Source organism: Pempheris klunzingeri, chromosome 22 (genome assembly GCF_042242105.1).
Source record: "Pempheris klunzingeri isolate RE-2024b chromosome 22, fPemKlu1.hap1, whole genome shotgun sequence".
Classification (NCBI taxonomy): domain Eukaryota; kingdom Metazoa; phylum Chordata; class Actinopteri; order Acropomatiformes; family Pempheridae; genus Pempheris; species Pempheris klunzingeri.
In genome coordinates this window covers 9559035-9574186 of record NC_092033.1, presented here as the reverse complement: position 1 = coordinate 9574186, position 15152 = coordinate 9559035, and the positions used below count along the sequence as shown (strand labels likewise).

General features: G+C 40.6%; 1 protein-coding gene across 1 annotated transcript in view; it reads right to left on the bottom strand.

The window, feature by feature from the left end:
• Positions 1 to 15152, bottom strand: part of iqsec3a (IQ motif and Sec7 domain ArfGEF 3a) — a 91187-nt gene that overhangs the window by 42052 nt on the left and 33983 nt on the right. The window contains exon 3 of the mRNA XM_070853506.1: positions 1542 to 2181. Coding sequence (XP_070709607.1) covers positions 1542 to 2181 — 640 coding nt within the window. The remainder of the gene's footprint in view (positions 1 to 1541; positions 2182 to 15152) is intronic.

Genomic DNA, 15152 nt, shown 5'->3' with positions numbered 1-15152 from the left:
CTTCAGTCTATGGAGGGTGCCCTGAGGCTGAGAAACACTTAACACCTGGGCGACTATGATTACCACTTGTTCTGGGGTTATTGATTAAGTGTGGTCAAATGTGCCAAGCCACATTTACAGCGACTGTAATGGAAATTAGGAGATATAAGCATTCTAAAATCTGACAAAAAATGCATGATGTGCAATTTAGAGCTTCAACTAACAAGTATTTCCATTGTCAACTAGTCTAAACAAGACAGATTAAAGAAAAAAATGGCCAAAATTGCAACAGCAGAGGTCAAGATATTGTCACTTTTAGTGTCTAGAGGCCTGTGTGGGTGGTTCATTTCTCATAATGTAGCATTTTTCATTAGACCCTTGCTGCCTCCTCAATGCTTACTTCTTTCGAATACCACATCACCAGTGTGTAATGATAGCTTTTATTTCTTCAAACCTTGGAGAACTCTCTTTCAGAGCCTTAGATTATATGACACAGCTGTTTTCACAGGTGCTTGGTGCTTGGTGTGACAGGTAAACTGAACCTCGTGTGTGAAATCAATGGAGTGCCCCTTTAAACTGCAGTTGTAGAAAACTGATCAGGAGCAACAGCGGCAGCCCCAAGTTAGATTCAAACTTCTGCTGCCTTACCTGGTTGAAGATCCATGGACTGAAGAATGTTGGTTGGATGGATGGTAATGAAAACGGATGGTGGATGCTTGATGGCTCTTGAAATGAAGATGATTATGTAATGATTTCCAAGCCCCTGATGAACAGCATGATAAGATGATAAAAACAGAATCATGAGAACATGAAAATGCACGTTTAAATACAGTCACAGTTCATAGACATATCAGTTTCTGACAAAATCGGTTTAACTGGCTGTAATATGATGAGAACAGATAAGTCAGATGCTTTTTCTCCATGGAAATGAGGGCTTTTCATTCCAGAGTATCTCATAAAGCAGCAGTGAAACGACAAATTAATAGGCTTTTCATTCATGCAAATACAAATGCAACTTGTTTGCACATTGTCTTTATTTTACTCTGATTTGTGTATACGTATGTATGCAACGTTGCCCAAATAATACAGTGTTACCTGGAGTGTACACAAGTCTCTCTACTTATAGTAAATTACAACACAACAGTAAAATACCTGGTGATAAATCATATAATGCTGTCAGAAAACACACTTTCACAATCCAGATTTGGTGAAAGACGAAACCTTCTGAGAAAGGTGATGAAATGATGACATGGCAATGACAATGATGGTTCATGATAATGAAGAAAAGGAAGCTCATCATTAGTTGATACAGTTTGGAACGCCTAGAAGCGCCGACAGGGATCAATACAACAAACAAAAATAAAAAATCTCGTCAAACACCAGCTTTTTCCTCAAACCAAATGTCATCCTCCTCAGACAGAAAACTAAACATCACGAACATGTCAGACCACAGGACGTACAATACACACAAGCCAAGTTACTCTACCTGCCGCCCTCCCACTCTCCTCACCCAAACAACACACCAACCCTCACCCCCTCCCCTGTCCCCAACACAACCCTACCTGCTTATTTTTGAGGTCAAGCGAGAGCTCATAGTCGGAGGTGGTGGAGTGCGAGCCGGCCCCGTTGCGCTGCACCCTCAAGGGCGAGGCTGTGTGGTGCAGGCTGGCTCTCCTCCCCGCCCCACCTCCTTTTGCTCCTCCCCCTTCCTCCTCCTCTTCTTCTTCCTGTGCTGCCTCGGCCTCATGCCACTCGGCCTGTGCCTCCTGTCCCTCTTGCTTTCTCTTTGTCTCCACAAATTCGTCCGACTTTTCCTCCTCTTGGTCCACCCTTGTCTGCTCCTCTCTGCAAGGTGAAGGGGCTTTAGGGGCGTCCTGTGCTGCTTCCTCACTCGGAGCATCGACTTGGGGCTGAGGCTCGGCCTCGGCCTCGGGCTCAGGCTCAGACTCAGGCTCAGGTGCAGGCTGGGGTTTCGGTTGGGGTTCGGGCTCAGGTTTGGTTTCAGGAGGGGGCTGAGGTTCAGTCTGTGGTTGGGGCTCAGACTGGGGCTGTGGCTGTGGTGGTTGAGTCTGTAGCTGAGTCTCTTGCTGCTGCTGCTGCTGCTGGGGTTGTGGTTGTGGTTGTGATTCGACCTCACTCTGCAGCTCCCCCTCTCCTCCCTTCCCTTCCTCCCCCAAAGACGACTCTGGAGAAAGGTCATCGCTGCAGAAAGGAGGAGAAAACGCAGAGTGAGGTTGCTGCTGCATCCGTGGTGAGCTCTGACCTCTTCTTCAGGCTGCCTGGGTTAGTGGTAAGAAGTTGACCCTTTTTTTTTTTTTTATATGATCTCACTCAATCTGCTACCAACTGTGTGCAGGACCAGGTCATCTGTCTGCGTGCTATGTTCTGTCTGCTTCTCTTGTCTGTCTGGACACTGACAGACAATGAAACGAAGTAAAAATGTACAACACAGAACAGCTGACAAAAACACAGTGTACAGGAGTGACAGAGAGATCAAATCGATTATTTATTTCAGAAACCTTCAGAAGGGAAAATGTGCAAAAACAAGAAAGTTAACAGCCAATAGTGACACACACTCAACACACACACAGACATTGGGGACAGTCATGCAGCTAATACAAATGTCTCTATGCTTTTTAGACTATATGTGTGTTTGTTTATGTGTGAACGGTCACATTTACAAGTGTCAGTGTGGGAGGTGGCGTTTTAAGGTGGAATAACAACAAGAGGTGCGACGTGAAACACAGAGGGAGGGTGGGAATCTGTGTTGATGTCTTTTCATCTGTTCCCGAATTCCAGTTAGACTCTGCTTTCTTTTATGAGCCCCATTTTTTTGTGTTGAAGTTTTAGTGTAAAAACGATGGGTTAACTTTGTCTCTATCTTTGTCACACTCTTGTGTTTGTTTTGAGTGCCATGGCCTTGAGTTTAATCATTCATGTTGGTCTCTGACTGGCTGTGAGGTTGTTTCTATATGGATGAGGTCATACTGTACGAGCACTGAACACAGGGCTATTTCTGCAGTATAAGCGCTAATGTAAGAAGTGATACTGAAATTATGATATCACCATTTTATGACAGCATTGTAGCATGGTAGCATTACAATTTTGACCTGATGATGGCACTAGGTGAAAGGTTGTGGGATCCCCAACATAACTACAATTTATCCTGTTGGGGACATGGATGCTTGTAGAAAATTTAATGGCAATCCAACCAATAGTTTTTGACACATTTCACTTATAAACACAAAAGTTAAACTCATGGAAAATTCAGGGTATCACTGGAGTCAGCAGGATTCATCCTCTGATGACCATGAATATCTGTACAATATGTTGTCAAGTCATCTGGTAGATCTTTCACTAGATTAGTTAAAAATGTTTACCTGCTGGTGGCGTTAGATAAAATGTCAAAGGATAATCACATTTATTAGGAATCATCCTCTGATGACCATGAATGTCTGCATAAAATTTAATTCTAATCCATTCAATAGTTGTTGAGATATTTCAGACTAGACAGAAGTGTTGGACAGGCAAAAACCCTTTGTTCTATTTTGCTACTACACACGTTTTAGAAAGGTAATATGTTAAGCAGCAGGAGCTTTTCCTGAAAGATCCTTTTGAATTCGAGCCAGGTTTACACACCAGTCGACAGTGGTTGTGATAACAGCTCAGTACGTTATTTCCAAGATTAAGATAAGACTTTTTTTCACTTATTGGATATGATGATAAGACTGGAGTCAGCAAGCATAAAATCAGGACATTCAGGCTGTCATATGCAGAGCACTGCAGAAGAAAATCTTCACGATTCTCCCCAGAGGGGTAGGAGGCTTCAGAGAGGCGACAAACTTTTAGTCTAAACAGCGGAAATCTGTGTATCTGCAGAAGTTTCACAGAGGAAGGGAGGGTAATGTAACCTCCGTGCGTAATATATGTGTATTTATGGCTAAAAAGCTGCAGTCTTATATGAATGCATGTATTAAAATAAAGGGTGAATCAGTCCTTAAACCTAAAAAAAAAGGATTCAAACAGATTTGTGCAGAGCAAAATCCCATCTGCTTCCTCTTCCTGCACAGGAGGCTCACTTTTCATTTTCATCACACATGGCGGCACATAAGCTTGAGGAGAAAGTATCTTTAGCGGGGATATAGCTGGGTCTGCAACTTCTAAAATAGAGCTCATATGAGTAATGAATAATGAATAGAGAAATAAAGTCTGCTGCTTCGACACTCAGCTGCAGGTGAGCTTTTTCTTTTGTGCGAAAAATAGACCTGCCTGGAAAAACAGAAGACTTCTTTTAGGGCGGTAGTCGTTCTGTAGCCTGCTGCCTCTGCTCACAATGTTTCCACTCATTGTTGTGAATCTAAATCTAGTCTCTCCTATTTGCATTTTGCAGGAGCACTTGTTCTGGTGAGAGATAATCTGACGACCAATAGGCTACATGTGACTGGATTTAAGTCCATTTCTGATAAGAGAAGCAAAAAAAGTTACATAGCGGAGAAGGCGTTCAAAAGGGATTATTTGTGAGGGTACACAGTAAATAAATCACCATATGTCTGAATGCAGTCACTGATAACATAATATATGCATGTGTGTATATTTATGTAAAGCATCAGAGTCAACTTCAACAACTCCAACCTCTAAGTCTGTCACTCACGCTCTCTCTGTGAATGTCAACTTTTCTCATCCTCATTCCTTTCATCCATTTTGTCAAGCTCCCTGTCATCCTCTCTGTCCAGCCACACACACACACACACACACAGCTTTCCTGCCACTCCGTCCTCCACCAGGTAAGGAGATTGAGCGGTTCCACGTGTCAACGTGACTGACGAAGCAGAGACCAGCCCTGGATGCTGCCTCTCTCTCCTCTCATCTTTCCGTACGTCAGTATCAAAGACGGATGAGCGGAGTGGCCTCCATGTGTTCCGTTCAGAGTATAATCGCATGCCTGCTGACGTCTTCTGCTCTCTCTGCCATGCTTGCTAACAGGCTGGTACTGCAGTCTGATTTGAGGTCAGGTCTGTCTACTGATGTGTGGGTTGTTTGCTTAGTGTATCACCTGGGCAACATCTTAGAACAGACCTGCAAAGCAAACGTTCACTAGCATGACATTAATCGAGTCAGCGGATTGTAAGGAATCTGAATTAATTGCAGGACATCTATCAGTAAATAGGAACTATGATGGGAGGCAAACACTATGTAAAGACTGAAATGAGAGTATGGGCTTCATTTTGATTTTGCCTGCACAAAATTCCCATATGTCGGAACTGTCAGAATCACCTGTCATTTTGCAGTATTGCAGGAATGAGAAACATATTATATTTTAGCTGAGTATGTGGGAAACCAATGTGTTCACACATGCAGTTTTTGATCTGCTTTCTCCCTATGTCCACAGGCCCTTTGTCCAGTGGAGGGATGTATAGATTCTTTACTGAAGTAAAATACACAATCAAAAGTCCTGCAATCAGTAAAATTGCAAGAGTAACTAATTCCTATAAGTGATATATTATATTATCAAGCAAATGTTCCATCAACACAAGTCTCCCCTCTGGTAGTTTAGTCCAGCGGACCCTCCAAGGGTCGTAAGTTAAATCTGAGATTGTTGTGAGATCATCAATATGGTTATTCCTTTTTGACATTTTTGTGAAATACTGAACAGTTTTATCTCTTTGGGGCCTCAAACAATTATTCAAATCAAACCATGTGAGAAGTTTAGAGGTAAAGTCTCTATCTGGTGGAAGTGCTAATAACTCGTAGACCTCTAAAATGTGAAAAAGTAGGCACTGCTTATTATGAAAAGTCACAAGCTGAAAAACCGCTTATCCGTCAGGGTCGCGGGGGAGCTGGAGCCTATCCCAGCTGACATTGGGCGAGAGGCGGAGTACACCCTGGACTGGTCGCCAGCCAATCGCAGGGCCACATACAGAGACAGACAACCATTCACACTCACACTCACGCCTACGGACAATTTAGAGTTACCAATTAACCTAATGTGCATGTCTTTGGATTGTGGGAGGAAGCCGGAGTACCCGGAGAGAACCCATGCTAGCATGGGGAGAACATGGACCTTCTTGCTGTGAGGCAACAGTGCTAACCACAGCACCACCATGCTGTCCTATGTAGTGGAATAACAAGTTTAATATTTCACTCTGAAATGTAGTACAGCAGAAGTATAAAGCTGCATAAAATGGAAAGGATCTGTTATGGTCCAAATTCACTTTCTAAATCTGCTGTCCACTCTTAACCATTAAAACACTGTGACATCCCAACAAAAAAGGCACGAATAATGAGACAATAAACATGATCTCAAGAAATCCCTGCATATAGACAAAGTCGTCATCTGTTATGTGACTCTCAAGTCAGTCTAGATCTCTGGGTCGTCTTGTGGGGAGGCACTGAGAGATGCAGTTAAAAGTAGCCCTTAACATCTTTAAATTTTGGATGAATTCAGTTTCTGGGAACGTTGATGACGCAAAAGTACGCTGTGGTTGTAATTTGGCATTTTGTTGCATAGTGTTGTCCATTGTCCCGACAGTGTTATTGTAGGAGCGCAAGACTAAATTTGTGGAGTATTCTTTTCACAGAAGACGGACATCAGAGTAGTATGGAGCTTTTCATCTAACGAAAACGAATGAGCATATTTCCCAAAATGTCGATCTAGTCCAATAAATACTGGTGGAAATCTAATTAATCACAACTAAATTAGAAGGGCACATTAAAATAACATACCCCTAACCCTAAGTTCTCTTAGGTAACCATTGTGACCGGTGTTTCTATTTTTTAGTGCTAGTATTCAGCAGCCATTAGAGACAGCCTACAACATCTTCTGCATTTGGCTACAGCTTTCTGGCATGATGGTTACTGGTTGAAAAAAATGAAGGGTGAAACAGACAGATTCCTATTCAGCTACCAGGTCGAGTGGTTCCATTGGGAGGGAGAGGAAAAATATTATGAAATTGAGTCTCAGTGCTGACTACAGCTACTGAGCATCTGTTGCACTGTGTGTAAGGGTGATGACATCTGACAGGAAGACCACCGTCTTTATGCAGGAGATCCACTGATTATGTCCTCAGTGTGAACTCAGTCGCTGTGGGCTGGTTCGACTTTCATTAACCTTGATCGCAGAGCTTTTGCTGAATCATCACTGTGGAGGTGTGCAGCAGCAGAGATGAGATATCGGCCTGTGCGACTAGTGGGGTTCAAAGGGTCTTTCCTCTGGTGGACTGCAGCCAAAGAGTTGCTGAAGAGGGCATTATGTGAAGAAAAACAGCTGAAGTCATTGCTTGCTGCTATCATTTCTTGCTCAAGAAAATAGTTTTCTTTCAATCTTAGACATGGAAATGATGTTTTCCCCATGTAGAAGACAGTTTTATTTTTGTAGCCAACGAGTACTGATTTCACTCTCTGTTCTAGTTTCTGCTTCTCAAAGGCATTCATCTATAAAACCAAACAGGAATCAGTTGTCATTTATACTAAATTCCTCTACCCCCGCGGCTTCCCCTATCTTGTTTTTCCTACTGCTCATAGAGAATTAATCAGTTCATCAGGCAGAACACAAGGGCAGACTGGAGAGCAGAGGCTCCTGCATAAATAAGCATATTTCTTCCTTCCGATGCATGGACAGGGTAATGTATGGGATAGATTTGCTGAATACATCACCCGAGTGTTTCTGAAATTCATCACAGTCTCTGCAACTTAGTGCCACGTGCATTTCGTTTGTTATAAAGCTCTCTTATTCCCGCAAATCTCTACATCTGAGGAGAAGTAGCTAAAGTAAAAAAATAAAAAATAAAATAAACATATATATATATATATATATATATATATATATTTCTGCTAATACGCTTCAATCTCACACTGATGAATTTCCAAGCCGCAAGAACACAGATACAACAAATTGGCTGCCCTGACAGTGACACAAGTTCAGCTTTGCACCATTTCTCTGCAGACTGCAAATCATTTTCATTCCACTTCATTTAAGAAGCTCTCACCCCTGAAGAAAACACAGCTATTAAAATGCACAATGTCAGCTCCAAATTAGCATCAAAAAGACTCTGGTTCTCTCTAATCGTGAGGTCAAGTTGAGTCGTTTTTCTTCACTGTTAGCAATCGTAAAGAGTACATAACATAATTTCCTTCTTCTCTCCATTAATCTATGACCTTGCCCCTTGTTAACCTCCCTGTGAACACGTATTTACACTGGTTCAGGATGGAACACTTTGACAGTCGCTTATTTTGTGTCATTTTTAAAATATAATACAGTAATGGGAGCAGTAAGGGCCACAGTGTGTGAGTGTTTGTGTGTGAACTGTTTAGTGGGAGAAGTGCTATGACGCTGTGTTGCATTGGGAATGAGAAGATGAGATAGACCATGAGAGTGACAGACGCACAGAGACAAAGCTCTGACTCTGGAAATGCTGGAGTGGGACTCTTGTACATTAATATTATTTTCTGTGATCAAAGACCCATGAAGTTAACAGCGCGAGATGCGGGCATTTAAGCAGGGAGAGTCTAAGGAAAGATACCAGGCTACATTTTGGGAATTGTAGCACCCACCATTTTTAAAGATAACCCCATTCTAGGGACTAAAACCAATATATCTTAGCCTCTGCTGCATCAATTTTGACCCTTTCTTTTTTTTTTTTTTCTATCTCTGAAGTACTGCTTTAAGTTGTAGAAAAGCCCATGAACATGATCCAGGCATTGAGTATACAAAGGTAATTTCAGTTACATGATAACTCTAAGAGTATGAATTATTTTACTAACATCAAAAACATTTTGTCAAAAATCTGTTATGTTGAAGCTTCTTTAGAACAAGACAAAGAATCCACAGCCATGCCAGCAAGTCTGTGAGGCTGTACTAAGGCACAGCAGCTGAGGCTGATGTGAATTTCATAAAGCAAATACCTGAAAGAACTGGATGTATTAAAACTGAGACCTGATGATGGCGCTAGATGAAGAAGTTTGTCTCGGGAGGGACAAGAATGTGTGAACCAAAATCAATGGCAGCGGATGAGATACTTCACGCAAAAACACAAATGTCAACCTCATGGTGACGCCGGAAGAAGAGTCATGGGATCAGTAGTCAGTAGGATTCACTCTATGGGCACCATGAATGTCCTTACAAAGTTTCATAGCAATCCATCCAATAGTTGAAATATTGAAAACATGTTTTTGTGACAGTATGGTAAAAGAGGACAGAGCTTTTAGTGAGAATAAAGAGCTAAAATCAGATTTATCTCTTTGGAATCAAATATATCCATCTGGCCTTCCATTCATCAACAGATGAAAAGGTATATGCAGTATCTTGTCTTTGAGTCTCTGTTTTCCATGATCAAGGTCAAACATACATACACCCACACATCTGCAGCACCCTCACTCCCATAAGAGGCACCCTCTTGTTTCAAAGCAGACATTACAGTCCAGAAGAGGACTGAGAAACCACTTCACATACTTTCTACATATTGTTTAATCTCCAGAGAGCAGGCAGCATATTCTTGGTCAGGTTCACTGAAGCTTTAGTGCGGAATGGTTAACAAATATAGCTATGACATGCGTAAATCATGAAATAGGCGGATAGCGGATGAGTCACATGGTTAACAGTATATGTGCTTTGTTTCTTTCCCTGAGGACAAGAAGTCAAAGCCTCTGCACTTGCGTATGACTTATAGCATGCTAGAGGGAAGGTCATTTTGAAACATAAAAGTGATTGACACTGATCAAATAAACAATGGAAAGATGTGAGCCCTTTTCTTGTTGCAAATCCAGACAAATGTCGTAATAAAGTCCTATTTTAATGGTTAAATGAATATAAAATATGCTTGGAATACCTATGGCACTAACATAGCTAACTCTACCCTATCAAATTCACCTTGAGAAGACATGCTGTGATGCATGGTAGGAGGTATCCCCTTTGTGCTTTCTGCTCGACTCATGTGATCAATCACGAGGTGATGGATTGGTTATGGAGATTCCAATCAATATTGTGCTCACTTGGGCAGGACGACCTAGCTCATAAAAAGCACTATTTAGCAAGAAGGAGGTGAGGAGAGGAGAAGAAACCTGGCATAAAAGAGTTTGTAATTCTGTATTTTTATATGTAATCCATGCTTACTGAGCACTGGACGTTGACTGAAGAGGAGTGAGATCAATGTCGACCAGTTTATGTCTCTGAAAGCAGAGAATTGGCCTTTGGCTCCTGTGAAAATCCCATGCAGGAGGCCGGTGATCAGTATTACAGGGTGAGCAGGTTGAGGTGGGACTACAAAACAAGACACGGCAGATTCAGTTTCTTGACGCCCGCTGCAAAAGGGTAGGCTTTTATTTATCATGTTGAATTTTAAGATTGAACAAGGCTAATCGCCCTAAAGGATTTAAGAACAAACTGCTTGCACATACAGTATGCAAGTATATAGACACAGACCAGTATAACCACAGGCGTTCCCATGCAATGTCAATGAAACATCTTTCCAGCAACAACAGAGCACACGGGTGTAAAAGCAGGTTGGGCTCGTGAAATATGCAAGACAGGATTTCAAATTGAATCTCTTCAGAAGTCGACGCCCCAGGATGTGGGTAAAATGGAGGGAGAGACGCGAGAGATAGAAAGAGAAGGAGAGAGAGATAGCAGTAAGGGAAATTGCATCGCAGATTTATGGTTGACATACCGCAAGTGCACAGATATATACACAGCCTGGGACTCACAGGCAGGACTTCAAGGATGGAAAATGACAGACATTCACAAAATCATTCAGTGTCACAGAATGTCATAGCTATCTGCCAGAAAGTATGTTTCTATACAACTAAACTTTACTATTCTACCATTTGGAGGGAACTTCCTGAATTATATTCACTGGCAACGCTATTTTTCCAATTGAGGAAGTGCAAAATCCTTGGGGATGGGACAAAGTTATATTGTTGTTTTATGAGTCACAAGTAAGTCTTGGCTATGAAGGTCTATGTCATTATGAACTAAATGTATTGCTAATAAGAGAAAAAGTATACAGTCGTTATACAGTCGTGAGTATTAGTATTATCATATAACTGTACTTAGGCACATTGGTGATTTAGATTTTCTCATTTTCTTTAAACATTTCTTAGTTTATTCTGTTGGTATGCTGACAATTCCTAATTAGCACTGAACTACAACTGATGATAATAGGAATGGGAATAATTTTGCTGATATTTGATTGTCAACCAAACAAAATCTGACCATGATGGCACTAAATGAAAAGTCAGGGGATCACCAAAGTTTTTACAGTTCAACCTGAGGGGAACATGAAGGTCTGTCATTTCAGCATTCCATCAAATAGTTGTTGAGACATTTTACTCAAACCCACAAATGTGAACCTAGTGGTGGCGCTAGAGGAAAAGTCAGGGGGGCATCAAAGTCACAAGGATACATGGGCTGGGAACCATGAATGTCTATACAAAATGTCATTAGAATCCATCCAGTAAAAGGACAAAGAAGAGGAGCTGATGGGCTCCGCACTCTTAGAACTTGAGGAGGTTATAAAGTCATTCCAAGTCCAAAGGCCAGCTGTAAGTCCAACTGAAGTCATGACTCATTGCTGTCAAAGTCCTTTATGATGTTGCGAATTGAAGTCTGAAACCAAGTCTGACTTGAGTCAAGGTCATGTGACCTGAGACATTTTGCGTCTGGTATCCCAAATGCTGTTAGGAAAAGACAACGACCTTATCCAAATGCTTGAAGCTGCCTACACATGACCATAAAACAGTTTGCCCACTTGATCAGTTTGAACATTTAAATTGTCAGTTTGCAGATATACTCAATATAAATGTTTCCTCAGCCATGCAGCACTACATTTCCCAAAAATGTATTTGCTGATGTAAACTAGATGTATATGAGCATGATTCTGAGGAGGCATGCCAGTAGATATTGTGCCCTTGGATATTGTGTTGTATATTCAGTAAAACTGAATGTACACTGCAGTAATAAGTCATTTAGCTCTTAATGCAAATAGTGGTTGTTTGAATGACATTATTCTTTGCCTGTGCATTTTCTGCTTCTGTAAACAGACTGTATATAAAGATGAACAACACTGATGGGGAGCTGTAATGTCGTCCATCTTTATATATAGCCTATGACTAACCAAACCCTTAAAAGGGTTAAGATTGGATATACAGTGTGCTACAGTGCGTACGTAAAGCCTGCTTTAGATTGTCACTGTCACTTGTCTTATTTCCCCGCATCTTATTTACATCATGCTAAACACAAGAATCACAATGCTATTTATATCTTGTGGCAAAAGAAGCTTTTTATGGGCACCCAACAAAGAGGCAGAAAGAAAAGAGTGTGTTCAGGAACAACAATGCCCGAAGAAATGATTCAGCTGGTGCTTTGCCTTGTTGTGAGTGAAACAAACAATTGAGCCGTCCAACCACCCTGATGATTTCACAAGCTAATTGCCTATTATGTGGCTCGTCAGGGGGAAATAACTGTGTTTTTTCCTTATTTATCCACTTTCTTTCTCAGATATTCTAATATATCCTTGGGCAGTTTCCTGATGCACAACTCTCTAATTTGAATTTGACTCTTTTAAGCAAAACAGTTCAATACTTTGAGGATCATATGACAGAGACTCTAAGATGCTGTGGAACAGGAGCTTGACAAATACTGCAGATGATTCAGAAGTATCAGAGCAAGTCTGACTTTTTAATACAAAAGATATTAAACAAAATGACGGTGCACAAAGTGTATGAGTGTATTGATTCTACTGTTCTACAGTAACTTGCTGCAGAGGGTTTATTGCAGTTCTCAAAAAGAAGAGAAACAACCTGTTATCATTAAGGACGCTTCTTATTTGGCATTGATGTATTAAGGGTTAAAACAATCAAACTGAATGGGAACACTTACTGTAATATTGTACATAATGGCGCACTGTTGTATCATGTCATATATCATAAACAATGTTTGAGTGAAACATACACAGAAAATCTAAATTTTATGGCTAATTTTGTTAACATATGCACTACTGTGTTAATCTATTGAGGGTAAAAGGGTGATATAACATCACGATTCAGCTCATACAGTATTTCATTGTAATTCATTGCACAGTGTTGAAGTACAGGTTGTTAACCCCAGTTGGTTGTAATGGAGGGGAGAAAATGAAACAAAAATTGCTGTAAAATGACAAGGTAACAATCTCTTAGTTAAAAGTAGGATAGCACTGTAATTCTTCAGTGCTTCAGAATGTAGTTTCAAGGCCCTCAAAATGTAATTTCTCAACCAGCTTCTTGCTAAAAGATCCAAATGAACATTAACATGATAATCTACCATACATGGAGAGACCTGCAAACTAAATCAGGTAGGGGTGGGTCAAATAATATATAAACAAAACAAATAATTTTATGAAATTTCTTTAAAAATGTTTCAATTAAAAATTCTTATTAATTTATGTATATTTTATATATCACATCACTGGGTAGTTCATGAATTTCCCCTGGGGACCTGTAAAACCTTATTGATTGGAATAATATTGTTATTCATTTATGGGTTACATTTTGTATTGTTAATCTGAACCTGCAAAACAACTAAAGCTGTTAGATAATTGTAGTGGAGTAAAAAGTGCAGTATTTGTCTCTGAGGTGTAGTGAAGTGCAAGTATGAAGTATCGAAAAGTAGAAAGACTCAAGACGTCATTAAGATGAAGATCTGGGTAATTTTATATCTGTACATCCGCGCTGTTGGCATTACCTTACACTAGCTAGGTACGGCTGATAAAATCTCCAAGCTACAGTTGTCACTTAAACTGACAAAATCCATGGTTGCTGGCTGGTAATAAAAAGCCTGCTATTGTTTACTCCTGTGTGAAATCAAAGACCCATTGTTCCGAGAGTAGCAAGCTTGACAGGCATAGCAACATTAGCTAACAGGGATGGGGCTTAGCAAATGATCAGTTTAGCGTATGTCAATTCGAATAAAGAAGAAAAAAGACCATGGCAGCAGGGGAAAACGCTGTCAACAGATAAAGAGAGGACATAGAGGAAAGTCAGCAAGCTGCTCATCATGAGCAGGAAAAGGTGGACTGCAGGATGGCAGGACAGGTGGATAAGGAGATGACAAAAAAGAAATATCCATATACTGACTCTACAAATGGCAGATGGGAATTGTCAGACATGGAGATAAATGTAGACTTTCATTACATCCAGGAAGAGAGAGGGAATGTGTGGTGATGTTGGGAGCTTGAAGGTGCTTAAGAATATCCATGAACTCACTGTAATATTTCAGAATGGACAGTGAGAGGACGAAGCCTTCTCAAGAGCAGAAAAGACAGATTCACAAACAGTACAGAAAGACAGGCATGTCATGGGAAAATTAAAATGAAATGAAACTGCTTAGCGTGGTGGTGGTGGCGACAGCTGAAATATTAACACAGAACAAGATCCTGTGAGTGAAAATTTTTCCAGGTGTTGAGGAATGACTTTGCTGTTTGGAGGATAAAGATGAGTTCTGAGAGGATTATCAATACGGTGCTGAAACTGATTGTCTAAGAGATTATATCTGAAATAAACAGAGGAGAGACAAATATTCACATTTCCAGAGTGACTGAGACAGAAATAATGGAAGTGCTGGCTGAAATATTAGAATGGAAGATCAAGTGTGGTGATGCACTGTAGGATATGGACAGATTCTAGCACATTTGGAGAGACAAGCCAATACAGAAAGACACAGGCAGGGAACAGACATACATTTAATCATAAAGCTAACGTGCTATAGCTGATTGATTAAAAGAAAATAAAGGATGGGGTGTGTTAAACCTGCATTCAATCCTTTTTTGGCCACTCTGAGAAGCGCAACAAGCTGTAAACACAATGTTGGTACATCATCGTGTGAATTCAATATAGTGCCTATTGACATATCCAAAAAACATGAAGCTACATCATTTATCATCATGTTTCTAGGCCACCTTGTGAATGTAAGTCCAATATTTACTCTCCTTTGAGCTTGGCTTTGGTCTCCACCAACTTAGGTACAGTGGGTTAAGTTGTGAAAACAACACCAATCTGAAAGGTGCTAAAACACACCGTAGCTCATAGGAACTGTGGGCTGGCTGATGACAATGAATTTCTCATGCATTACTGTCAAAAATATATAATTACAGTTTGAATACTTCCTTGCTATATTTATGGATATAGAAAAAATAAAGTGAGTTTAT